Source organism: Carcharhinus amblyrhynchos, chromosome 5 (genome assembly GCF_965287045.1).
Source record: "Carcharhinus amblyrhynchos chromosome 5, sCarAmb.v2.hapA, whole genome shotgun sequence".
Lineage (NCBI taxonomy): Eukaryota > Metazoa > Chordata > Chondrichthyes > Carcharhiniformes > Carcharhinidae > Carcharhinus > Carcharhinus amblyrhynchos.
The window spans coordinates 75,863,414-75,890,728 of NC_137328.1; the positions used below are offsets into that span (position 1 = coordinate 75,863,414).

At 40.4% G+C, this 27,315-nt stretch overlaps 1 protein-coding gene across 1 annotated transcript in view; it reads right to left on the minus strand.

Moving 5' to 3' along the window:
• Nucleotides 1-395: 395 nt before the first annotated feature.
• Nucleotides 396-27,315, minus strand: part of fer (fer (fps/fes related) tyrosine kinase) — a 204,580-nt gene continuing 177,660 nt past the window's right edge. The window contains exons 17-19 of the mRNA XM_080189038.1: nt 14,472-14,626; nt 12,214-12,336; nt 396-5,163 (exon numbers count right to left, since the gene is read on the minus strand). Of these exons, the coding sequence (XP_080045164.1) occupies nt 5,021-5,163; nt 12,214-12,336; nt 14,472-14,626 (421 nt within the window). The 3' untranslated portion in view covers nt 396-5,020. The remainder of the gene's footprint in view (nt 5,164-12,213; nt 12,337-14,471; nt 14,627-27,315) is intronic.

Consider the following 27,315-nt stretch of genomic DNA (forward strand, 5'->3'; position numbering starts at 1 on the left):
AGATTTCACCCTAATACTAACTGGTCTACAGTTACCCAATAAATTAATTTAATTATTTTAAAATTACTAAAGGCTTTGAATGGTGTAGACACAAAGGACTGAATATTAATTGTGGGAAATCCAGAATAAGGGGATGTAATACTGAGACACTATATAGGCTAAAGATTAATAAAGAGGTATTAGAAAGGCTGGCTGCATTTTAAGTTGATAAGTGACCCTGAATTCGATCAGATGCATATCAAGGAGAATAAGGGCAGAAACTGTGGCAACATTAGCATTAACGTTCTGATTCTCCTTAGCAAAATTTGGGAAGTAGGTGAAGGCATTCATTGGAGAGTGGAGAAAAAAATTTCAATGTGAAGTAATTAGTTATGTAAAAGAGTTTAGTCTAACATTACATTTCACATCAGAAGGACATTTCTCACAAATTCTAGAAGAAAGAGACTAAGATAATGCTGACAATCCATTCCGTTTATTAAGAGATTACAGCATAAATATAAACAGCAGACTTGTTAGTGGTATTTGGCCCAATATGACAGAGAAGCAGTTCAGGAACAAGTCTGCAATTCAAAAGAGCAGAGAATACAGAGAATGATAATCAAAAAAGTCATTTCAAAATCCCTGTAAATTCAATGTAAAAAAGTACAAAATAAATAAATGTTACAGCACAAGATTGTGTTAAAAATTACAAAAGACAAGTATTTCTGTCAATGATATTTTGAACATTACTCCTCAATGGAGGTCATCAGCATTCAGTCTGGTTTTCATCTTATTGTTTTGGAGAAGAAATATATATACATCCTTAAAAGTAAGACTTGAAATTTAAAGTGAACATTGACTTTAAAAGTATATTTTAGCCTCTGACAGAAAGTTTAAGACATTTAAAAGAACCACATAGTTCCAGTGTTGCAAATCTACTTTCTTTAAAAATGGAAGCTTAACATTAGAAAAGAAAAGGTGCACTTTTATAATCTTAAAAAGAAAATCAGAATTTTGGTCTTTTTATTATGGCACAAAATGAAATACTGTTGGAACTTTTGAAAAGCACAACACAGGAGTTAGAAGTTAAATGGCAAAAAAATTACCATTCGGTTCATACAAAGGCAATATGAATGGCACATAGCAAGGAATTGAAGGCTTTTTGTCACTCGTCTGTGGCAGCATGAATTTGGAAAATAATGAAACATCAAGTTAAATCTTTATACTGAAACACTTCTAAAAAAAGTAGCCAAAACATTCTGTGGTTATATATAGACATACCTACATCAGAGCAAAAGATGAGGCCCATTTTTTGGATAGAAGATAAAACGTGTGTATTTGTGCCAAACAGACAAAGGTGTAGACTATACAAACTCATGTCACATAAAATCAGACAAGCAGCATAGACAGGAAAGTTTTCTCTCATTAAATTACATTGTTCTCTCAACAAAGCAACCTAAAGCTGAAGCCAATGTTAACTCCCGTACAGAAAGCTCTGACAAAGTTTTGAGCGGTGAAATATTATGACACTCATATGGCACACTGATATATACAATTTCTCACGTTTTTCTTCTCCAGTTTATATTTACTAATTCAATGTAAAATATCATCTGTCTTCACAGATTTTAAACAAACATCAGTCTTATCTACTAATAAGACTTTTACCTATATAAAGGAGGCCACTTGAGTTCTCTCCCAAAAGGTGGCTGATGGACAAGTCTACTGTAGAATGCAACATCTAGCTTCGGATTCTAATGTTGTAGATATTCAGAAACAACACTTTCATTGAATTTCATGTAATATTTTGTGGCAAAAGTATACCATACAAGCATTTAAGTTAGACAGAGTCTTTAATAATTTCCACCAATGACTAGATAATGCCATTCAAGTTGTTCAGATATGACTATATGGCTTTTTATCATGAAGTGAAAAAAATTATAATTTAAGACTTGATTTGCACACCACTTACAGGCAAGGTATAACAGCATACTATCTATAATAGCACACTGCCCATAGTAAAGCAGTCTGCTTATGGCAATTATGACAGTTCTGGTACTGGTTTAACAGCAGAACCATTTTCCAAACCTAAAGGAATTTACTGACTTTACTGTAACTACACTTGGACCACAAAGACCGCACATTATACCATATAGGCTGAAACTTCTCTGCAGCACCCAGATCACCAGTTTAAAAATACTGATGTTCATAAAAACATTTAATGCTCTTACTGCACTGAAACATTTTCTGTGGAACTTGCCAAGCAATTATTTTCCATGCGTAAAGTGGAATTTGTTTTGAAACAGTGCAATGAAGGCAATTAAATATTTATCATCGGTGGAAATAAACATCATAAACGTAAACTTCATTCTTCTTGGAACAAAAGATCTTACAATGGATTAGCTACAACACTCAAATAAAATCAGTAGAAATGCTGTTAAATAATGTTACAAATTTTCAGCAAAGGCTGCACAAAGTACATAAAATGTACTAAGCACAGCTTATTTAGTTTTGATACAGTAATTCCACAGAAACTGAATCCATAAAGTTCCTATATATGGTACTGTTTACAACAGGCTTAGTTTTAGAAATACTGCAAGTCTTTTTTTGCAAATTCTAAACCTGTTAAAGATCAAAATTGACTAAACATGTCAAACAAACCAAAAGTTACATTAGTTCATAACTTGTAAACATTTTTGAAAATCAAAACCGTGGAAATGTCAAATCTACAGCTTTGCCATTAAAATTATGATTGACAGTATAGGGTTTCAAAGTGTTTCACCTTTGTTACTGCATGTTAGTTTGACTCTAGTCTTACAGTCCAAGAAATTAAATTTTCAAGAGGGCACTGCAGCTCAATGTGCTGTGATTATCCCAAACACTATAATGTTCATCATAGTTTTAGAAAGAGATTCAGATGTGGAGAAAAATATATAGCAAACCATGACTAGTGAAGCATACAGGACACACTTACGAATTTGGATGATTCAATGACAATAAGATGATGAATGGGACGGATAGGATAGAGGTGGAGAGGCTCTTCTCACTCAGAAAGGACAGTAGGACTAGAGGGCACAGCCTCAAGATAAAGGGAGGGCGGTTTAGAACAGAGTTGAGGAGGAACTTCTTCACTCAAAGGGTGGTGAATCTCTGGAATTCTCTGCCCGTTGAAGTGGAGGCTGAGGTGGAGGCTGCTTCGCTAAATATTTTTAAGACATGGGTTGATAGGTTTTTGATAGGCAAGGGGATTAAGGGTTATGGGGAGAGGGCGGGAATGTGGAACTGAGACACGACAGATCAGCCATGATCTTATTGAATGGCGGGGCAGGCTCGAGGGGCTAGATGGCCTACTCCTGCTCCTATTTCTTATGTTCTTTTCTCATGTTCTTATGACATGATTCATGAATAAGAGGCTGGTTCAATGTCATGCCAGTGAATCTTTGTCGGAGTATTATTTTTGGAAACAGATGTTCTCTTGGACAGTTTGTTGGGAATGTTGAAATGTTCTACGCTTCTTAAAAAGGTTAGGGCAAAGCAGAGGAGGCTAATGCAGAAAACAGATATTGGAGCCACTGCATCAGATGTCTAAGCACCAAAGGCATGATAAACACAAAGCTTTGAAACATCACAGTTTCATAACAACTCCTTTTTTATGGCCTCTTGTGATCTTCTGATATTCACATTAAATGTCAGAAGCTCATGCCTCTGCGCTGATTGCATAAATTCACATTGAAAATATTGCCACAGCAACAGAGTAGAGAATCAGACCTATTCTGTAGTCTCCAGGTGATTTTACATTTGGTCAGGACATTTACAAGTTCATGCCCAAGCAACAGAATCATTAGTCCCCTCAATAATAAAAAGTACAAACAATTTAACTAAAAATGGCTTAGGTCATTACTGAATCAGAATTAGTGTTGACAAGAGATGGGCTCCTTTTTAAATTGTGTTAAAATAAAATACACTAACAATAACATTACACCACCAGAATCAAAAATGAGTTAATATTTGGAGGATTATTTCTGAGCAGTTATGCTTTGAGAAATACTGCATGGTTCCACGTGCTTCTCTAATCTATCTTTATTGAATGGTTGTTAGAGATTAAAAGAAATAATTACTTCAGATTCCCTGAAAGCAAGAGAGGACAGTTAATACTCAAAAGGGTTAACTTACCAGCAATGATATATTGACAGCAAAATAATGTAGTTCCTGTTAAAAGTTTGGCCAAATGCCCAAAACTGCTCACAGTATATTAAAACATTTTAACAGTTAGAATACAAAAGGTGCATTGGAAGCTAATAAGATTAAAGGTCTCAAAACTGAAGCAAAATAAACAATGTATTAACATTTTCTGATTTAAAAAGTGAGGGTACTTGCACTGTACAGTACAGTACTTTGGAATCCCAGGCACATCATGGAAGGCTTATCCTTGTTCATGACAACTGCAAATCAGAGTTATGTGCATACACAATCAGTTATAGTGTAAGCTTAGTACAAAGCCTTTTTCTGGTATTTTTATGTTTTATGTGGTCAATTTAGACAGTTCAGTGCTTTTTAAAATATGGTGGAAATAATCACCATCTCAGAAACATATTTCCTTGCAGTCTGTAGTAAATACTATTTGAGTTTGAAAACATTAATCTAAATGAGATCAGATTCGGGGTCACCAGTATACAAAATCTTTGTTCTGCATTTCAATAGCCCCAAGTAAACATAGCACAATCTGCTGTGCTCTATTTACATTTTACAGAAATGACAATCATAGAATTTTACTTGTTGAAGCTAGATTTAAGAATAATTTGCAACGTGTGTCCATTAATGCTTTGAGAAGCCTTTTCTCCATGATGTGCCTTACAAATATTTATCGGCCAAAACCCAAACAGGAAACAAATGTTTATAAATTACAACAAAACATGCCAATGTGATATAACAAGCATACATAATTCTAATTACAACATATTGGAGAAAAATGGTATCTTGTGACTCCTGATTTTTTCAATATCTGAAAACTGAATTTCCTACAGTCAGCATCTACTCTGTGTTACTACGTTATCTTCTTCTTGACACACAAGAGTTCTTTGTGCACATCACTGAAATTTGGTCGATTTTCTGGTTTATATTCCCAGCATCTCAGCATTATGTTATATATTTCCTCTGGACATTTCTGGGGTGGTGACATCCTGTAACCTGGAACAGTTTTAAAGCATTATTTAAAACAATAATCTTCTCTTATAGCAATATAATAAAAATAAAATATTGCAGATTCTGGAATGTGAAACAAAAACAGAATACTAGAAAAACTCAGCAGGTTTGGCAGCATCTGCAGCAAGAAAAAACAATTAATATTTGGAATCTGTATGACTTTTCCTCAGAGCTAAAGAGGGGGAGAAATGGGGATGATCCTCTGGCCCTCTGCGCTCATGCAGATCACACTGGGTTGGAGAATCATGGGCAATGAGTCGAGCACATTTAGTGCTAGCGAGAACGCCCTTTGGGATTCTCCTAGTCCCTGCGCTCCAACGTAATCTGGTTTCCAGCCTCGCTGGGTGGGAATCAGATTAGCATGTTAGCCAGTTTCAAGGTGGATTCGTCCTGCTCCCAGGATTCTCCAACCCTTGGATACAACGGGAAACTGGTACGAATTATCACTGATCTCTACAAACTGAAACCAGAGAACAGATGACCACACTCTGAGGCCTGAAGGCCACTGAAGCCTCTGTGTGGTCAGGGACATAGTTAGGCAGTACCACCCTGGCAGTGCAAGGGTGCAGTACCATGCAAGCAGGGCCTGAAGGGGTCCCAAAGCCAGTAATCTAAGTTTGGAGAGGTGGGTACATCTTGGTACAAAATGTTACCATGCAGAAACACTTGTGCCCCAGAAAAACACTAAACAATGTTTTACTCAAGTTGCTCATAGCTGTCACAAACATCAAAGTAGCTCCACATTAGAAGAACTTCAGACCATGGCCGGTCTCCTCTATCCTAGGCCTTTTCACTTATACATCCCAAACATTTCTTTGTCCCAATACAGAAACCCTCCCCTCCCTACTGCATCATGTCATCTGTTCTTAAGTTTTGCTACAGCTTTGTTGTAATTGCTCCTAGTGCCCGTTAATCACTGACCCTCAGCTCTGTTCCACCCCCTCTTGGGTGGGATTTTCCCAAAAAATGACTAAGTGTTATTTTGGGCAAGAAAACCAGTGCCATTTGTGCCAGGATGTACGACACAAATCTGATCCCCATCTTCCCACACCTGGTCTTTTTTTGGGAGGGGACAAATTTCACACCAGTTTGGAGAAGGATGGAGCCCAAACACGCCAGCAAGCCCAGCTTCACAGAGACATTTAACACAGAAGGAAAGACGCAAGTCAGAGTTTGAGGTTCTCATTACTGGAGCTTCAGTTGTATTGGACCTCTTTTTGAAAGGTATTACAATTTTGTTCAAAGTTTTCGCTCTCCTGGAAGAAGTACAAAAATTTTGAAGACACATACCAACCGACTCAAGAACAGCTTCTTCCCTGCTGCCATCAGACTTTTGAATGGACCTAACTCTTATTATTAAATTGCTCTTTCTCAATACCCTAGGTATGACTGTAACACTACATATGAGCTGTATGCTTTGTCTGTATAGCATGCAAGAAACAATACTTTTCACTGCATACTAATACATGTGACAATAATAAATCAAATTAACTCATAAAATGGATCTTCTCACATCTGTAACTGATATAGATAGGGAAGCAGTTGCTGTTAGGACCATAGTTTTCACATGGAGCCAAGAGCAGTTCTGCTCCTACTAACTTCACATTTGTGTTAGCTAAACATGCTTTCGAAAACTTTGTTCTTGTTGAAAAACCCTTTATATGTAGATCATGAGTATGGTTGTTTTAAGGGCTGAGAAAAGCAACCGTGGCACACATAGCACATGCTGTGGTCAGGCATAATTTAACAAAGGGACATGAAAAAGATATCAGGTCATCCACTTGATAGGCAATGGGCCTAATGCTTGTTTCAGATGTGTTCACAATTACCCAGAGAGACTCTACCCAAATACAGTGACTAAGGCACCAAGTAATTTGGATGTGTACAACTGTTGACAAACATTGGTAGGTTGTGGATGTACTCAAGAAACAACAAAGCAAGGTTTAATTTCAATGGCTTATTACCATTTTATATTTTTGTTCCTTGCATGTGCTGAGTGGACAGCTTAACGTATATATTCACAGAATTGGGACAATACAGGAGGGGGCCACCTGGTCCAACATGTCTGCACCAGCTTTTCAAATGATCATTTTACTTGGTGTTATTCTCCTGTTTTCCCCCTGTATTCAAGTACATTGTTTCTTTTCAAATAATCACCTAATTCCCTCTTGAATGTCTCGATGGAACCTGCCTCCATCATAATCACAGCTGGTGCATTCCAGACCTTAACCGCTCGCTGTGTGAAAAAGTTTATTCATGTATCGCTTCTACCAATTGATTTAAATCTGTATTCTTTGGTTCTTGATCCTTTCATGAGTGAGAAGAATTTCTCCAAATCTAGTCTGTCCAGATACCTCATGATTTTAAGCACCTCTATTAAATCTCCTTTCAAACCTTCTTTTCTCCAAGGAAAAGAGTCCCAGCTGCAATCTTACTTCATAACTAAATTTTTTATCCCTGGAACCATTCTCCAATGCCTTTACATTCTGCCTAAAATGCAGTGCCCAAAATTATACACAATACTCCAACTGAGGTCTAACTCGTGTCTTGTACAAGTTCAACATAACCTCCTTGCCCTTGTACTCTATGCCCCTAATAATGAAGCCTAAAATACTGTATGCTTTTATTAACTGCTCTGCAATCTGTCCTGCCACTTTAATGATAAAGCATATTTACATAGGTCCCTCTGCTCCATTACCCACTTATGGGTAGTATCCTTTATTTTATACAGTCTCTCCATGTTTTTCTGAGCAAAATGTATCACCTCATATTTCTCCTCATTCAGCTCCATCTGCCACCTGGCCATCCATTCCACCAGCCTATGATCTTTTGAAGTCCTACAGTGTTCTCCTCAGTTTACGATGCTTCCAAGATATTTTATTTTCTGCAAATTCTGAAATTGTTCCCTGAACACTGAGGTCTAAATTAGTGTACATTAGGAAAAACGAGGGTTCCAATACCTCAGGAACTTCATTATAGACATAGAACATTACAGCGCAGTACAGGCCCTTCGGCCCTTGGTGTTGCGCCAACCAGCAGAACCAATCTCATGACCTTCTAACCTAAACTATTCCAATATAATCCATATGCCTATCCAATGACCATTTGAATGCCCTTAAAGTTGGCGAGTCCACAACTGCTGCAGGCAGGGCATCCCACACCCTTATCACTCTCTGAGTAAAGAACCTACCTCTGACATCTGTCCTATAATTATCACCCCTCAATTTAAAGCGATGTCCCCTCATGCTAGCCATCACTATCCGAGGAAAAAGGCTCTCACTGTCCACCCTATCTAACGCTCTGATCATCTTGTATGCCTCAATTAGGTCACCTCTTAACCTTCTTCTAACGAAAACGACCTCAAGTCCCTCAGCCTTTCCTCATTAGACCATCCCACCATACCAGGCAACATCCTGGTAAACCTCCTCTACACCCTTTCCAATGCTTCCACATCTTTCTTATAATGCGGCGACCAGAATTATATACAATACTCCAAGTGCGGCCACACCAAAGTTTTATACAGCTGCAACACGATCTCATGGCTCCAAAATTCAATCCCTTTACCAATAAAAGCTAACACACTGTACACACTACCAAGAGTCCTTCCATGAGCCCTATATTCTGTAATCCTGCTACTCTTTCCAAAGTGAATCACCTCACACTTCTCCATATTAAACTCCATTTGCTACCTCTCAGCCCAGCTCTGCAGCTTATCTATGTCCCTCTGCAAACTGGAACATCCATCCTCACTGTCTACACCTTCTCCAACTTTAGTGTCATCCGCAAATTTACTAACCCATCCTTCTACACCCTCATCTAGGTTATTTATTAAAATGACAAACAGCAGTGGCCCCAAAACAGATCCCTGCGGTACACCACTAGTAACTGAACTCCAGGTTGAATATTTCCCATCAACCACCACCCTCTGTCTTCTATCAGCTAGCCAATTCCTGATCCAAACTGCCAAATCACCCTCAATCCCATGTATCCGTATTTTCCGCAATAGCTTACCATGGGGATCCTTATCAAACGCTTTGCTAAAATCCATATACCCCATGTCAACTGCTTTACCCTTATCCATCTCTTTGGTCACCTTCTCAAAGAACTCAATAATGTTTGTGAGGCACGACCTACCCTTCACAAAACCATGTTGATTGTCCCTAATCAAATTATTTCTCTCTAGATGATTATAAATCCTATCTCTTATAATCCTTTCCAAAACTTTGCCTACAACAGAAGTAAGGATCACCGGTCTATAATTCCCAGGATGGTGTCTACTCCCCTTCTTGAACAAGGCGGCAACATTTGTTATCCTCCAGTCTTCCGGCACTATACCTGTAGACAATGACAACAAAGATCAAAGCGAAAGGCTCTGCAATCTCCTCCCTAGCCTCCCAGAGAATCCTAGGATAAATACCATCCAACCCAGGGGACTTAGCAATTCTTGAGAGTATGAAAATAGATGACACCTCCTCCTTATGTACCTCAATCCTGTCGAGTCTAAAAGCCTGTCTCTCAGTATTCTCCTCGACCACATTCACTTTTTCCTGCATGAGTACTGACCAAAAATATTCATTTAGTACCTCTCCTACCTCTTCAGGCTCCATGCACAACTTCCCACTACTGTCCCTGACTGGCCCTAATCTTGCCCTATCAATCTTTTATTCCTGACATACGTATAGAAAGCTTTAGGGCTCTCCTTGATCCTACCTGCTGAAGTCTTCTCATGTCCTCTTCTAGCTCTTCTTAACTCTCTCTTTAGCTCCTTCCTGGCTAATTTGTAACTCTCCAGTGCCGAGCCTTCACGTCTCATCTTTACATAAGTCTCCTTCTTCCTCTTTACTAGAGATTCAACTTCCTTAGTACACCACGGTTCCCTTGCTCGACCACTTCCTCCCTGCCTGACAGGTACATATTTATCAAGGACTCGCAGTAGCTGCTCCTTGAACAAGCTCCACATTTCAATTGTTCCCAGCCCCTGCCGTTTCCTCCTCCAGCCTACGTATCCTAAATCTCACCTAATCACCTCAATTTCCTTTCCCCCCCACTATAACTTCTGCCCTTCGGTATATACCTATCCCTTTCCATCATTAAGGCAAACGTAACCAAATTGTGATCACTATCACCAAAGTGCTCACCTACCTCCAAGTCTAACACCTGGTCTGGTTTATTACCCAGTACCAAATCCAATGTGGCCTCACCTCTTGTTGGCCTATCTACATACTGTGTCAGGAAACCTTCTTGCACACATTGGACAAAAAGTGACCCCTCTAACAAACTTGAACTATAGCTTTTCCAATCAATATTTGTAAAGTTAAAGTCCCCCATAACAACTACCCTGTTACTTTCGCTCCTATCCAGGATCATCTTTGCAATCCTTTCCTCTACGTCTCTGGAACTTTTTGGAGGCCTATAAAAAACTCCCAGCAGGGTGACCTCTCCTTTCCTGTTTCTAATCTCAGCCCATACTACCTCAATAGACGAGTCCACATCAAACGTCCTTTCTGCCACTGTAATACTGTCCTTGACTAACAATGCCACGCCTCCCCCTCTTCTACCACCTTCCCTGCTCTGACTGAAACATCTGAACCTCAGAACCTGCAACAACCATTCCTGTCCCTGCTCTATCCATGTCTCCGATATGGCTACAACATCGAAGTCCCACGTACCAATCCAGGCTGCAAGTTCATCCACATTATTTCGTACGCTCCTAGCATTAAAGTATACACACTTCAAACCACCCACTCGCCTGCCAATACACTACTGTGACCTTGAAACCTTATCCATGACCTCCCTATTCTCAACCTCCTGTACATTGGAGCTACAATTCAGGTTCCCATCCCCCTTCTGAATCAGTTTAAACCCCCTTACAAACCTTCCAGCCTCAGAAACACCCATTAACCATTACTCTCTCTCATGTCACTCATTCAATGGTCACTTCATTTTGATTCCAGTTAGTGCTACAAAGCAGTCCAGATTATATATCTCATTTCAGCTAGCTGTCACAAACACACTACAAGTGCAAATCTTTTACACTCATTCAAGCATTTACTATAATTTCCAACTCACTTCTTTCCTTGCAAACATATTTAGCATTCCGAGGAATGCCATTGAATGAATAAAGTCTTAACTACATTAAGGTAAACTCAATTTGAAACATAACATCATGCAGAGTATTTAAACAGCCAATGATTTGGAAGACGATAGAAATAATTGAGTGATTATATGGTTGTTTCCTAATAGAAGAGTTTGAACAATATTACAAGTAGTTCATACTCACTGACAGCAAGCCAGGGATTAGGCAGGTTTTACAGAAATAATTGCCTTCTACCAGTTCTCATTTTATATTGATGACTTGAATTTTGCAATCAGCAGCAAAGTACAGCCCGCAACATCATCTATTAAAGAAGGGCAATTTTAACTCATCCAGTAATCTATTTAAAAGAAAACCTGTAGAATCACTGCCAGCAACTTGTGCATTGAATTTTGCATGGTGCAGTCAGTTTTGATGAAGTATTGGTGGCGAACACGGAGTTTTGCTATCAATAATAATCAAAATAATAATTTTGCTATTAACAAAAATAATCTGTAGTTAAATTGTGGGCAGCGGGCACTCCAGTCAAGTTTGTTTTGAGCACAGAAACAGGCAACTTAGCCAAAGCTGCTGTTCATAAGGAGCAGTCCTAATTTCAGATATGGCTCACTCATGCATCTCTTCACAAGATCACATACAACACCCACCCTTGGGATGGAACTTCACATCTTTTAGTTTAGCTTCAAGTCCACAACATATATGCTTCAGGGACTGATAAAAGATGTTCACTAAAGATAATCTTCAAAGCAGATTTTTTTGAAAAGTGCATTTGTAACATCTGACCTAGAAAAGTCTTTTACATCACACAACACATAGGGAAAATTTACAAATCACAGAAAGGTAGCAAGAAGTAATACAGACCCAAACTATAACTACTCAGGAGATCTTGATGTAATAATGTACCAGTATTAAGCTTTTAGTATTGATGCTTAAAACTGTACCTTTTTCAACCTGTTCTCGTGCCTGTTGGTTGGTCATTCCAGGATATGGACACACTCCCAAGCTGAATGTCTCCCACAGGAGTATCCCATAGCTCCACACATCACTCTCTGAACTATATCGCCCTATGTGACAGAACAGTATATCAACAATCTCATCATCAATTTCGAGTATTGGATTTTCTCTTTGCCCGATAAACAGTATTAAATAATAGATACACTTAATTTGTTAAAAAAGTCTCAAGGTTATATTGTCTATAATTAAGTTTTACTAAAGCGTGCAGCAAGATGGGCGGTGTTTTTTTTCTTCTTAGTAAATGTGCTGATTTTTGCTGAATATAGTTCTTTTCTCCAGCATCTAGTTTATGTGGCTCTTTGCCATGTGCAAATGTAGATATTGTTAGGAAAACAAAAGGTAGTTTTAAAGGACTCATATTTGTATTGAGAAACATTAGAAATAGGGTGGTTTTAAGTGGGTTTAATTTAATGGTTCTGTGCCTGGAAAGGCAAAAGCTATTAGTTAGATTCACGCTGGACAAAGGTGTTTCTATGTGAGGGGTTGGGCAATTTCAACTGTAATTCTATGGTACTTAGAGAGGGTTATGATATGAAGAATAAACCGTATCAGGGATTTATCTGCATTCATACAATTTTGACCCTGAGAAGGAACTTGCGATGCTTCGCCATACGGGGTGGTGGCGGTGCTGTCACATTGCTGGAAAGATGGGACGGAAGAGCCCATCACATATGCCTCCAGGACCCTTTTGGACGTGGAGCAATGGTATTCTCAGATTGAGAAAGGCAGCTTGGCAATCGTATTTGGTGTGAGAAAGTTCCATCAATACGCCTACGTCAAATGCTTTTTTTTATATTTACTGACCAAAAACCTTTAGTGGGCCTTTTTAAAAAAGGACAAGTGAATTCCTCATATCACCTCCGCTTGGATCCAGTGCAGGGCCTTGCTATTGATAGCCTATAAATATCTTCTGGAACATTGCCCTGGAAGTTGGATAACTAATGCTGACACACTAAGATGCCTCCCATTGCCCACAAGCCTGGTTCCTTCACCTGCATTGGAGAGGTTGTGATGACTGAATTTTTTGAAGACTTTGCCAGCGTCAGCAAGGCAGATTAAAGCTTGGACCAAAAAAGATCCAATCTCATCTAAAATTACGCACATGATCCTGTGCAAGGGATTCCAAGGACAAAGCTCCGAAGAAAGGAAATCCTATCTCAGTAACAAAGGTGAACTCAGCATTGAGGATGGAATAATTCTGACCTAGCCCCATCCTCAAATGGACCTCTGGCCAATTATTAAACATTGTAAAAGACCAGAAACGATCTGCTTCTTGATACACAATAAAGAGTGCTTGGTAATGTGAAAGTGGTAATGGGCTGAATTATTTACACATTTCCCATGTTGGAAAATTATTTCTGAACTTATTTTCATCAAAAAAATTGATTGAAACTTTCACAGAGCCAAAAGCTAAATATTGGCATCTGTGTTGGTCAATGTTTTCAGATAATATTGTAATTAGTGCAATTGCGTGAATTAAAGACAAACTGAAAATCTGTCCTCATTTGCGGCTTGGATGATCCAGTACCACAGAATGGGTGGAGTTTTAACTGGAATGCCAAATTTTCTGTTCTTATTCGCTACAGGCCTCACCACAGATGAGACTGGAGAATCCCACCCAAGGGATGTTAATTTTGTAACTTATTTTAAACAAGTAAAGGCATTACAGGCCCTGAGTGTTGCGCTTCAAGCTTCCGTTTCACTTGTCAAACCCCAGGAGCATCCCCAGAAGAACTCAAAGCCATTCAAATGAGATTCAGCTTTTCACAGAGAATGCGACTGATATATAATGGGAAATACGCAAGAAAGATATATTCAGGTTGTCATACCTCTAATGTCCAAAGCAATACTGCTTCTTCTCTCCTCCCTACTGTACCAAATACCCAAACATCCATAGCCATATTGCCAGTCATATTGTTTTATGTTCTCTAGACACTTTATGTATAAGCAGGATTTAAAATTGAACGCATGAATGAAGTGACATGTAATAATAATTAGAAAGGCCAACAACTGACATTTAAAGGGAAAAAATTAATGGAATTAGATTCTAGAAATGCAGGCAAAGATTTCACAATGTCATGAATAACAATTGAATCTGATTTATTCAGTCACTGTAAACAAGTAGTTATGGTACCAATTCATTGTACAAAATTTGCAGTTTAGATAAAAGAAAAATAATTTTTACCGTAGTTTAGGGCCTCTGGAGCTGTCCATTTAATTGGAATCTGCTTCAAGCCAGATGATGAGTAAATTCCATCATCCTCCTGCCTTGACATGCCAAAATCACTGATTTTAAGTACATTATTGTCACCTACAAGACAGTTCCTAGCAGCAAGGTCTCTGTTAAAGATAAAAAATATTATTAAATTGATAACTAGTTAATATTAAATTAATTTGTCAATATTAATAGTAAATTTTAGTCCATCGTGGACAACATGGTGGATACAATGTTAACCATGGCTAGGATTTTACAGCCCCGTCTTGGCGAGTTTCCCAATGGCGACAGGAGACTGGCCCATTCTACTTCAGCTGTTATCAAGGTTCCTTACATCATTCAGTGACTTTACCAAGAATCAGAAGGAATATTTTCATTTAAGTCAGTACAATTCTCGATTCTAATCTTCTATTTGCTCCCTCCTCATTAATCTATTAATCATATGCCAATCTTTGATGACACTATGAGGCACACTCTTTGGCACCCATCAGCATCTAAATCAGAAAATGTGTACCTTGAACACGTTCCTCATTCCCCAGCTCACTTTCTACTTTACATTAATTCTGTTAATATGATTTATTTCTTCTACCTAGAAAATTAACCCCTAATCTTCCCCTTCTCCAGCTCAATGTTGCCAAAAATTCTATTTCTTCCAGTCTCCATGAATTATGACCCATTCTATTTACATTTCACACCCTCATTCTCATCACTCTTTCTTTGCCAAATTCACAGTGCCTCAGATAACTGTCTTCAAGATATTTATTCACCTTTGGTTTCAAATTGTCCACAATCTCATCCAATTGTAACCCAGTCACTCTTCCAGCCATACACCCCAGCATAACAGATTCTGCTTCCTCTACTCCCTCTGGTTGCTGTTTACACACTACATGCTGTCCTCTGATCCTTCCCTTTCCAGATTGCTTTGCTTTGCCATCCCCCAAACTTCTTAAATGTCTTAATCTCATATATACAAGTACATACCATCATCATTTATAACTATGGGCCCGATTTTACCATTGCGTGGCTCCCGAAAATGAGCATGAAAACTTTAACTGCGCATGCACGGATGCAGGTGTGGATCACACTAATTACCAAGGCCCAAAATGCACCCAAAACGGGCATTTAAATTACTTAATGAGATGGATGTCCAATCTCCCTCCTTACTTTCGCGTTCGCCAATGGCACGAACAGACATGCTCGGCAAAGGTTTGTTTCGGGTGTTCCAGCTTCTGGAGAGGTAAGTTCAGAGCTTTGAGTGGCTCTTTAACTCAGATCAGTGGTGGTGTGGGGACAAATCATTCTCTGGTGGGAAGGAGGGAGGAGGAGGGCCAGATCTATCTCTGGAGTGGTGGTGGTGGTGGTGGTGGTGGTGGTGTGTGTGGTAGGTAGAGAGGCCAGGTGGGTCTCTTTTGGGGGTTGTGGGGGGGCTAGATAGTTCTCTGGCAGGGGAGCAGGGGGTGTCTGCTGCCACTTTGCCAGCGATCGTCTGAGTGGCAGAGGGGAGGTGGGTGGATAAGGAGGACAGTTATGTTGTGAAGGTGGGCGATGTCTGAGAGGCCATTGCTCCCAGGCCACTTTATCCACTTTTTGCAGCCTGGGAGCAATGTGACAGGGGAGCATTTTTCAGTTTTGTTTTTATTGCACACACGCAGTTGAAGGCTCTGATCAGAGCCGCAGCATTTCAGGTGCAATAAGCCCTGTCCACATCACGATTCAGAGTCTCAATTTTTTTTCAGGCTAAGTGCGTATGGGGGCGCCTGAGAACAGTATTCCATGTCAGAGCTGAACTGTGCTCAGATTCAGCACTTAGAATCAAAATGGTAAAATCGGGCCCTATGCATCTCTCAACTTGCTAGGCCATTTCTATCAGAAGGCATTTAAGAGTCAATCACATTGCTGTGGAGCTGAAGTCACCACTAGGCCAGTCCAGATAAGGGTGGCAGATTTCCTTCCCTAAAGGACATTAGTGAATCAGCTGAGTTTTTATGATAATCAACAATGGTTTCATGGTCATCACTGTACTTGATTTCAATAAAAATCTAGAATTAAAAGTTTCATCTCCTGCTACGGTGGGATTAGAATCCAGGTCTCCAGAGCATTACCTTGGGTCTCTGGATTACTAATCAAGTGACGATACCACTATGCCATTACCTCCCCATTGCAAATTCTTTGTATTCTCATTTTTCTTCCTACACTTTGTCCTCTATTTTCATGTGCTGTTCTGAGACATATTTCTGTAACTAGTGATGTCAGTGAAACTGTCAGCATTTGTGGTTGATTGGTTGCCCTCAGGGATTGGCTAAAAATGCTGGTTCAGCTAGTGACACCCACATCCCATGAATTAGTAAAAAGAATTGCTACTGTTTAAATCGCAACAAATTCTATAGTCCATACATGCACAGAGTAATGCAGAGATTCAGAAGCTGCTGTCAGTGATTCTGTGTTGAGATGTCCCCAGGTTACAATCAATAGGAAACCTGTGAACTGACAAGATCTTTCACTCTTGCATTGTTAATCTCACTATAAAACACTTGAAAAAGTTACACCTTGTTGAATGAGGTGTTTTTAATAGTTTCCTAACTTGGTAACTATTATTAAAAAGTCTCATTGACTCAAAAGCCAATTCTTTATTTGTGGCATGTTAAATTTCTCCATTACAATAAAAAAGTAGGTTTTTTTAAGTTTGCTTATCTTTATTTTAAATTCTATCTTAATCCAATCAAAATTTTTTCACTTCCTGAAACTTTAAATTAAAAGTGATCAGATTTAGTGCTTTTCCAGGTTTGCTGTCAGTGAAAATATTTGAATGAGATTGTCTGTTTACCCAGCTAGTTGACATCACTGATACTGGATGTCACTGGGTACCTGGAGATCCTCCTCACTTGACACCAGGTTTAACCTGCCAACTGAAAAGGGGAAGTCAACGTCAGCAATCAGCTGCAATGATTCGCCGCTGACCACAAAAGGTTGGGTCACTATTTTTTTCTTTTCTTCCTGTTATTGCTCAGTTATGCAGTCTCTGTGGCCGAAGATCCTGTTTTGTGAATTCAGCAGATTTTGCTTTTTCCAACATTTAGTTTTCTTCTCTTTGCTATTAAGTGTTCCTGAACTCATCTGTAATTTCTGGCAAAGGCCAAATACTGAATGTGACTTGGTGCAAGTGAACACTGACATTTTTAGATCTCTCCCATCTTCAAAGTCACAAACCATTTTAAATTATATTGATGTAAAAGTACAGCAATACTAATTTTATGAGAATAAATGTACATTCATTAGTTCAAATTAGGACAGGGGTGGTTACCACTGATGCCTCAGTTCCAGGGATCCAGGTCGATTTGTCTTGGGTGACTGTGGAGTTTACACATTCTCCCTGTTGTTAAGACCCAGATGTAGAGATGCCAGCATTGGATTGGGATAAACACAGTAAGAAGCAGAGACTGATAGCCAAGTTCCACACACATGAGCACGGCCTCAGCCAGGATCTTGGGTTCATGTTGCACTATCTGTAACCCCCATGACTTGCCTGGGCTTGTCAAATCTCACTTACTATCCTGATTGGAGACAATACACATCTCTTTAACCTATGCTAATACTATCTCCGCTCACATTGTCTGCATATTTAAGACTTGCATAGCACGTTAGCTGTAAAGACTTGCATTCTAATCAGCATTCTGTAAACTGTGTGTGACTTTATATACCCTTCTCTGATCAAAACCTTCCACACATCTGACGAAAGAACACTGTTTCCGAAAGCTTGTAAGATTACTATCAAATAAACTGGTTGGACTCTAACCTGGTGTTGTGAGACTTCCTACTGTTAAGACCCAGGCCAGTGACTCCAAAATGTTTTGTGAAGTTAGCCTAGACCCAAGTTTGTTTGTAACATGGGGGAACAAAAGGTGTTTCACTCCAGGTATGACTCAAGTGACGCACTAGAAAGTTTCTATCAAACAAAGTTTAAGAACACAATTAGAATATAGCAAAAAGAAATTGCAATGCTTGTACCAATTACAAGACTTAACCATGACACAGTGCAACTCCTAAACAGCTGGCTACCTCTGCTGTTCCAATTTAAAACAATATCTCACAGCCACACAGCCTCTTTCAAGATTAGTTAGCACAAATACAAGTATGCTCACATGATGCTGATTTCCAGCTTTGTAACACTTATGAGCAGCTTCTGAAAACCAAAACTAAAATTGAAAACTAAAATAGCTATCTCCATCGCCTGACCTATCAATCACCCCAAATCAAGCTCTACTCTGCAATCCCTGGGAAACAAGAAAACCAGAACACATTGAATTAGTTCAGATTAAAACAACAAAGATATTAATTATATTGCTTCAGTAATAGTAAAGGACACTGGCTACAGACAACACCATGCCAACAAAATGCCAGGGTCTGCTAAAACATCTGAAAGAGAAAGAGAATCATGACTAAAATACATTTCTTAAAGGCACAGCATCATCACACTGCACCTGTGTGGGTTTCCTCTGGGTACTCCATTTTCATTTCACAGTATAAAGATGTGCAAGTTAGATGGATTAGCCATGCTAAATTGCTCCTTTGGTTCAAAAACGTGTAGGTTGGGAGATTAGTAGGGTAAATACATGGGGTTAGGAGGACAGGGCCTGAGTAAAATGCTCTATAGCGGTGTCGGTGTAGACTTGATGGGCCACATGGCCTCCATCTGCACTGAAGCGGTTCTATGACACTAAGGTGCAACTCTCCTCTAATGTCCTAACACCAGCTGATGGACAACATCAATTCTTTGTCATTTCCCTTTGCTGGGCACACTTCAGATTGGAAACAACAACTCTCAACATTATTTCATTTCAAACAATAAAATGATTTCTTTCACATAATGAAATTAATGAAGGGAATAGGGAGAGAGAAATTATGACACAGAATAAAAATCTTTAGTTTCAGACTAGTAACTCCAGTTCCTATTTTTTATTGAAAATTTATACTGCAAAATCTGAGCAATTTAGCTGCAGTGTACGACTCTGCCTAGTTCTGCACATTTACTGCTGAAAACCTCACCCATGTCTTTGCTACCTCTAACCTTGACTCTTCTAATGCTCTGCTGCTTTAGCCTCTTGACCAACTCTGATTTTAGTCACTCTATTATTAGCAGGTGTGCTTTTAGATGCCAAGGCCATAAATTCAAGAATTGCTTCCCTTTTCTCTCCTTGTATAAGACACTCCTTAAAACCAATAATAAAAAATTTGGCTCCCAGTAACATCCAAAATTCTCAGAACAGCACAGTAACGGGGGAGTAGAATCATATACTCTGAACAATAGTAAAGAAAAAGAACGAAAAGTAACTTTCAGAAAAAACAGATATAATGGTTGCATAGAAAATCACAAGAGGATGCCTAAACTTACTATACAATAAGACATAATAATTCTGTTGGCTGCTGTACATTATTTAGGAATTCAAATTATTTTACTACATTGCTTTGTAGAATACAACAATGTTGTTGACCATTTTGTATTCATCAGAAAGACTTAAATTTTCCCTTCCTTTTTCCACACCACGAAAGTTAAAAGGGTATAGTAAGAATGACTGAGTGAATCAACCAACAAGTTGAATGTTTTAAAATTAAGGTACCAAGATGTGAATATTTAGTTTGCGCATGTCAAGTTACGATTCAATGAATGCAACAGTGATTTTTCAGCAATATGATGGGCAGCAACGTGGCATAGTGGTTAGCACTACTGCCTCAGCACCAGGGACCTGGGTTTGATTCCTGGTTTAGGCCACTGTCTGTGTGGACTATGCACTTCCTCCCTATGTCTGTGTGGGTTCCTCTGGGTGCTCTGGTTTCCTCCCATCGTCCAAAGATGGGTGGGTTAGGTTAATTGGTCATGGTAAATTGACCCTACTGTCAGAAGGATTAGTAGGGTAAATGAGGGTTACGGGAGTAGGGCCTGAGTGGGATTGTGGTTGGAACAGACTGGATGGACTGAATGGCCTCCTTCGGTGCTATAGGGATTCTATGATTCTAATAAGGAGAACTTAATTTCAAAAAAGAATTCTGTGTAATTAATTATCTGGTATGGAAATTTGCATCATTAAAACATGTTTTTTTTTCACTGAACAGAAAATTTTCACCCTCATACTCAGCATTTTAAATCTGACAACATAGCTGAATTGAGAAATGAAAAACCAATCACTGAGAAAATGCAACTCACGTTAAGAGACAGTGCTGTTCAAACATGACTCGCTTTAGGTGAAAACTACATTTATCTTGTACAGCCTTAGGTCATATCCTTGCCTCTCAATGTCCAATTTTACTCCCCCTCCCACACAAAACAACCCAAATTTTCAATGTCATCTATTTTGCTTCTAGTACTGAAGATCCACTTGTCAAATATTTTAGCTCAAGCCCCATTTTTTGTACGAGAAACAAACACTAGACATGAAGAACCTTTATAATTTTCACCAATCATGTAATTAAGTGCCCAGGTGCCAGCTGTTCAGGCCTGTCTGAATAATGATGAGAGCACAGACTGTGCCCTTCCAAAAGAAAAATACTTGAAATAATACTCACTTATAGCTGTCAATCACTTAGTTATTACCTTGTAGAAATTAAATTCAGGGCAGAAATAAATATTATAAAGGTAAAGCAGCCATTCAAATTTAACATTCTGCTTGCCATCACAAGTCAAACCTTTGTTGTTTTCTCCATTCAGGCAACTAATTACCTCCTTTACTTCTCTCAGAAATACTCATCACTGCAGAATTTATATTTACACAGTGATCTCACATGTGAAAAAAGTCTGTTAAATACATCATGTGATTTCTGGTGTATTCAAAATGCATCAGTTTCCAAAAGAACCAATGAGCTGAATTTTACCATGGGCTTCAGAACTCTGCTGTCAGGCCAAAAAGTGGGCCTGTAGACCACACTGCCAGCAACAGTACTGACTCATTTATCACAGCTGGCCTCCTAATTGATGTGCAGGCCTGCCATCCATTTAAGAATGGCATGCAGGCTCTGATACTGCCAACCTAATGAGAAGACTGGCAGCTCTGAAATCTCAGCAGCCCACTGGGAGAGGAGCCTCAAAATGGAAATACCTTGGTTAGGCAAGGGAAACATGAAACTTTCTGGGGGCAAGGGTGGTATGGTTGTGGGATGGAGGGGAATTCCCTCTAGTGGATCATTGGAGTAGTGGAGGCTTTTCTGCCTGAAGCTCCCTTCTTAAACCCATGGAGCATCTGGTTCTGATGGGCCCGCGTATGCGTTGCTGTGGAGAGGTTCCCCCCCCGCATAAAGACATCCTGACATGGTTTCCCAATATTTCACTGGCCCTCTTAGCTCCATTCTTGCCACCCAATAGTTGGTAAAATTCAGCTTAGTGTTCATAAACCAGAAGGTAGATTTTCCTGAATAGGACCAAGTACTGACAAAAGAGCTGAAAACTATAGACAAAATCCTGCCATTTCCTTATTCTCCATTATAAATTCTCCTCTCTTATCAATGCACCCATGTTTACTATCTTTCTATTTACAGACCACAGAAATGTTTAGCTACTGTTTTGATGTTTTTACCAGTTTATGCTATCAATTTCTAGTGACAGTGAAGGAATCCAAGATAGGATTTTAAAGCCAGTATTTGTTGCCCATCATTAATCGTCCTCGAGTAGGTGGTGGCAAGCTGCCTTCTTAAAATCGCTGATGGGGAGTTCCAGGATTTTGGACGTCAAAACAACTGAACATTTTTATTGGTATGAAAATAGAAAAGGATTTGTGAAAATAAATGTGGCCCCATTTATGACAAAGGGAGGAGAAATTATAATGGAGAATAAGGAAAAGGCAGAGTATAAATAATTTCAGCCCTGATATTGATCATTATTTATATTTTATTATTGATATTGATAATGATACTGACTTGGTCCCATTTGGGAAAATGCAGCACTTGCTTCACAGTGAAAGCACATTGTTATAACTTCAGGTCAGGATGGTGTGTGGTTTGTGGAGATATTGGCATGCGGTGACGTTTCCATGTGTAACCTGTCTTTGCCCTTGCAGATGCTAGAGGTGGTAGGTGAGGAAGGAGGCATGGAGAATTGTTGCAGCGCATCTTGCTGACGGTAGACTCTGAGTCACTATTGGAGGAAGTAAATGTTTAAGGTGGTGATCGGGATACAAAACAACGGTCTGCTGTGTCTTGGATGGTGTCAAGCTTTGAGTGCTGTTGGAGCTGCACTCACCCAGGCAAATCTTCAAGCTTAAATGAATTAAATCTAAAATTCATATCTTAATCTTCAAATCACTTCAGGCTATTTATTATCCATATCTCCGCAATCTCTTCAACTCCTGTATCCTCCTACGAGCTCATCTCCTCATTGCTGTCCTATACTACTTGGCCTTGTTGATGGAACTATCATCCTTATTTCTCCTTTGCCAGTTTTGGGAATTTTCCCAAAATTAATCTGTTTATGATTTTGGCTACCTCACCAAATCTCTCCAAAGGTGCCATTCCCTTATTTATTTCTTTTCAATGAAACATCATGACTTTCTTTGATGCTAACAGTGCCATATAAATGCTAGTTGCTGTTGTCCAACTACTCTTTTTCAGCTGAGAGGTTTTAAGCCGGGGAAACCAAGAGTACAAAGCACTGGTATAAAGCAAATGGTCAACATCATGTCCAGTAGTTCCCAGTCTGTTTGCAATAAGCATTGGTATTGCAGATGCATATCAGAACATCTCAGACCAAATAGTAGGTTTTGATGAAAATTGCAATAACGTAGAACATAGAACACTACAGCACCAACAGGCCCTTAGGCCCACAAGTTGCGCCAATCATATCCATACCTAACAGGCCATAGAACTATCTATAACTCCCAATCCCATTAAATCCCATGTACTCGTCCAGAAGTCTTTTAAAAGACCCCAGCGAGTCTGCCTCCACCACTACCAATGGCAGCCGATTCCACTCACTCACCACCCTCTGAGTGAAAAACTTACCCCTGACATCCCCTCTGTACCTGCTCCCCAGCACCTTAAACCTGTGTCCTCTTGTAGCGACCATTTCAGCCCTGGGAAATAGCCTCTGAGAATCCACTCTATCTATACCTCTCAACATTTTATAAACCTCCATCAGGTCACCTCTCAACTTTCGTCTCTCCGGGGAGAAAAGACCTAGCTCCCTCAACCAATCTTCATAAGGCATGCCTCCCAATCCAGGCAACATCCTTGTAAATCTCCTCTGCACCCTCTCAATAGCTTCCACATCCTTCCTGTAGTGAGGTGACCAGAACTGTGCACAGTACTCCAAGGATTGTGCACAGTTGCTTTGTATCCCAATCACCACCTTAAACATTCACTTCCTCCAATAGTGACTCAGAGTCTACCGTCAGTTCTTATAAAAGTCTTAAAAAAGTCTTAAAAAAAGTCGCAGCATTACCTGCTGACTCCTAAACTCAATCCTTCGATTAATGAAGACTAGCACACCATACGCCTCCTTGACCACATCTTCCATCTGCAAGGCTGATTTAAGAGTCCTATGGACCCGGACTCCAAGGTCCCTCTGCTCCTCGACACTGCTAAGAGTGCTACCCTTGATATTGTACTCCTTCATCCCATTGGACCTGCCAAAATGGGCCACTACACATTTATCCACGTTGAAGTCCATCTGCCACTTTTCCGCATCAGTCTTGCATCCTATCTATGTCACGCTGCAACTTCTGACCTCCCTCCAGACTATCCACAACACCACCAACCTTTGAGTCTTTGGCGAACTTACTAACCCATCCCTCCACTTCCTCATCCAGGTCATTTACGAAAATGACAAACACCAAGGGTACTAGAACAGATCCCTGGGGCACTCCACTGGTGACCGACCTCTATGCAGAAAAAGACCCATCCACAACCACACTCTGCCTTCTGCAGGCAAGCCAGTTCTGGATCCACAAGGCCAAAGCCCCTTGGATCCCATGCCCTCATTTTTTCAAGAAGTCTTGCATGGGGGACCTTATCAAACGCCTTGCTGAAGTCCATGTAAATCACATCCACTGCTCTTCCTTCGTCAATGTGTTCAGTCACATTTTCAAAGAACTCAACTAGGCTCATAAGGCACAACCTGCCCGTGACAAAGCCGTGCTGACTATTTCTGATCATACTAAACTTCTCTAAATGCCCATAAATCCTGTCCCTCAGAATCCTCTCCATCAACTTACCAACCACTGAGGTCAGACTCACTGGTCAGTAATTTCCTGGGCTATCCCTGTTCCCTTTCTTGAAAATAGGAACCACATCCGCAATCCTCCAATCTTCCGGAACCTCTCCCGTCTCCATCGACGATGCAAAAGATCATCGCCAGGGGCTCTGCAATCTCTTCCCTCACCTCCCACAGTAACCTGGGGTACATCCCATCTGGTCCCGGCGACTTAGCTATCTTGATAGAATTTAGAAGTTCCAACACATCCTCTTTCTTAACATCCACATACTCAATCTTTCCAGTCCTCCACAAACCTGCAGTACAACCTACCAGATCATTTTCCACCGTGAATACCAAGGCAAAGGACTCATTAAGCACCTCCGCCATTTCTTCTGGTTCCACACAGACTTTTCCCTCTTCACCTTTTATAAGTCATAAGAACATAAGAAATAGGAGTAGGAGTAGGCCATCTAGCCCTTTGAGCCTGCCCCGCCATTCAATAAGATCATGGCTGATTTGTTGTGGCTCAGTTCCACATTCCCGCCCTCTCCCCATAACCCTTAATCCCCTCGCTTATCAAAAACCCATCAACCCGCGTCTTAAAAATATTTAGCGAGGCAGCCTCCACCACTTCAACGGGCAGAGAATTCCAGAGATTCACCACCCTTTGAGTGAAGAAGTTCCTCCTCAACTCCGTTCTAAACCACCCCCCCTTTATCTTGAGGCTGTGCCCCCTAGTCCTACTGTCCTTTGAGCGGGAAGAGTCTCTCCACCTCTATCCTATCCATCCCATTCATCATCTTATATGTCTCAATGAGATCTCCCCTCATTCTTCTAAACTCTAACAAGTACAAGCCTAGTTTATTCAGCCTCTCCTCATAGCTCAACCCCCTTAACTCTGGTATCAGCCTAGTAAACCTCCTCTGCACTCCCTCCAAGGCCAAAATATCCTTGCATAAGTGCAGCAACCAAAACTGCACACAGTACTCCAGCTGTGGCCTCACCAATGCCCTATACAGCCGCAGCAAAACCTCCCTACTTTTATATTCAATCCTCCTCGCTATGAAGGCCAGCATCCCATTAGCCTTCCTGACCACCTGCTGCACCTGCAGGCTGGGTTTTTGCGACTCATGCACAAGGACACCGAGGTCCCTCTGCACCGTCACCTGCTGCAGTTTTTCGCCACGTAAGTAATAGTCCTTCCTACCATTATTCCTACCAAAGTGGACCACCTCGCACTTGCCAAGATTAAATTCCATTTGCCAGTTCCTGGCCCATTCGCCCAGCCTATCTGGATCCTTCTGCAGACTCTCCACATCCTCCGCACAATTTGCCGTTCCACCAACCTTGGTGTCATCAGCAAATTTCGACACCATACACTCGGTTCCCTACTCCAGATCATCTATATAAATGGTAAATAGATGAGGTCCCAGCACCGACCCCTGGGGCACTCCACTAGTCACCAACCGCCAATCCAAATAGCACCCATTAACCCCCACTCTCTGCCTCCTATTTGACAACCAATCCTCTATCCACGCTAACACCCTACCCCCAACTCCACGCCCCCTTACCTTCTGCAATAACCTCTTGTGAGGTACCTTGTCAAACGCCTTCTGAAAATCAAGACAGACCACATCCACTGGCTCTCCTCTATCCACCGCCCTAGACACATCCTCATAGAACTCCAATAAATTTGTCAGACACGACTTCCCCTTAACGAAACCGTGCTGCATCTGCTCTATCAAGCAATTCCCCTCAAGATGCCTCGCTATTTCCTCCTTGATGACGGATTCTAACATTTTACCTACAACAGACGTTAAACTAACCGGCCTATAATTCCCTGCCTTTTGCCTGCCACCCTTCTTAAACAACGGCGTAACATTAGCCGTTTTCCAATCTTCCGGCACTTCACTGGAATCCAGCGACGTTTGGAAAATAACCACCAAGGCATCCACTATCGCCTCTGCCATTTCTTTCAGAACCCTTGGATGCATTCCATCTGGTCCTGGGGACTTGTCCACCATCAGTCCCTCCAGTGTTCACTTCTCATCCTTTTACTCTTCACATATTTGTAGAATGTCGTCGGATTCTCCTTAATCTTACCCGCCAAGACCTTCTCATGACCCCTTCTGGCTCTTCTACTTTCCTTTTTAAGCTCCTTTCTACAAACCATATACTCCTCTAGATCCTTAACATCTCCTAGCTCTCGGAACCTTTTGTACACCTTTCTTTTCTTCCTGACTAGATTCATCACAACCTTTGTGCACCACAGTTCCCGCGATCTACCAAAACCTCCCTGTCTCATCGGAACGTTAACGTGCAGAGCTCCAGACAAACATTACTTGAAAATCCGTCACCTTCCTTCGGTACTTTTCCCCAAGAGCACCTCCTTCCAGTTGACTCGTCCAATTTTCTGCCTGACGTCTTCATATTTCCCCTTACTCCAGATAAACACCTTCCTAGCCTGCCTGATCCCATCTCTTTCTAATGCTATCGTGATGGAGATAGAATTAAGACTGCCATCCCCGAGATGCTCTCCCACCGAGAGAGCCAACATCTGTCCTGGTTTATTATGGCTACTCAAGCAAATGTGAGTGAATGACTGACTTCAGGTGGAAACAACGCATCTTCACTACACGA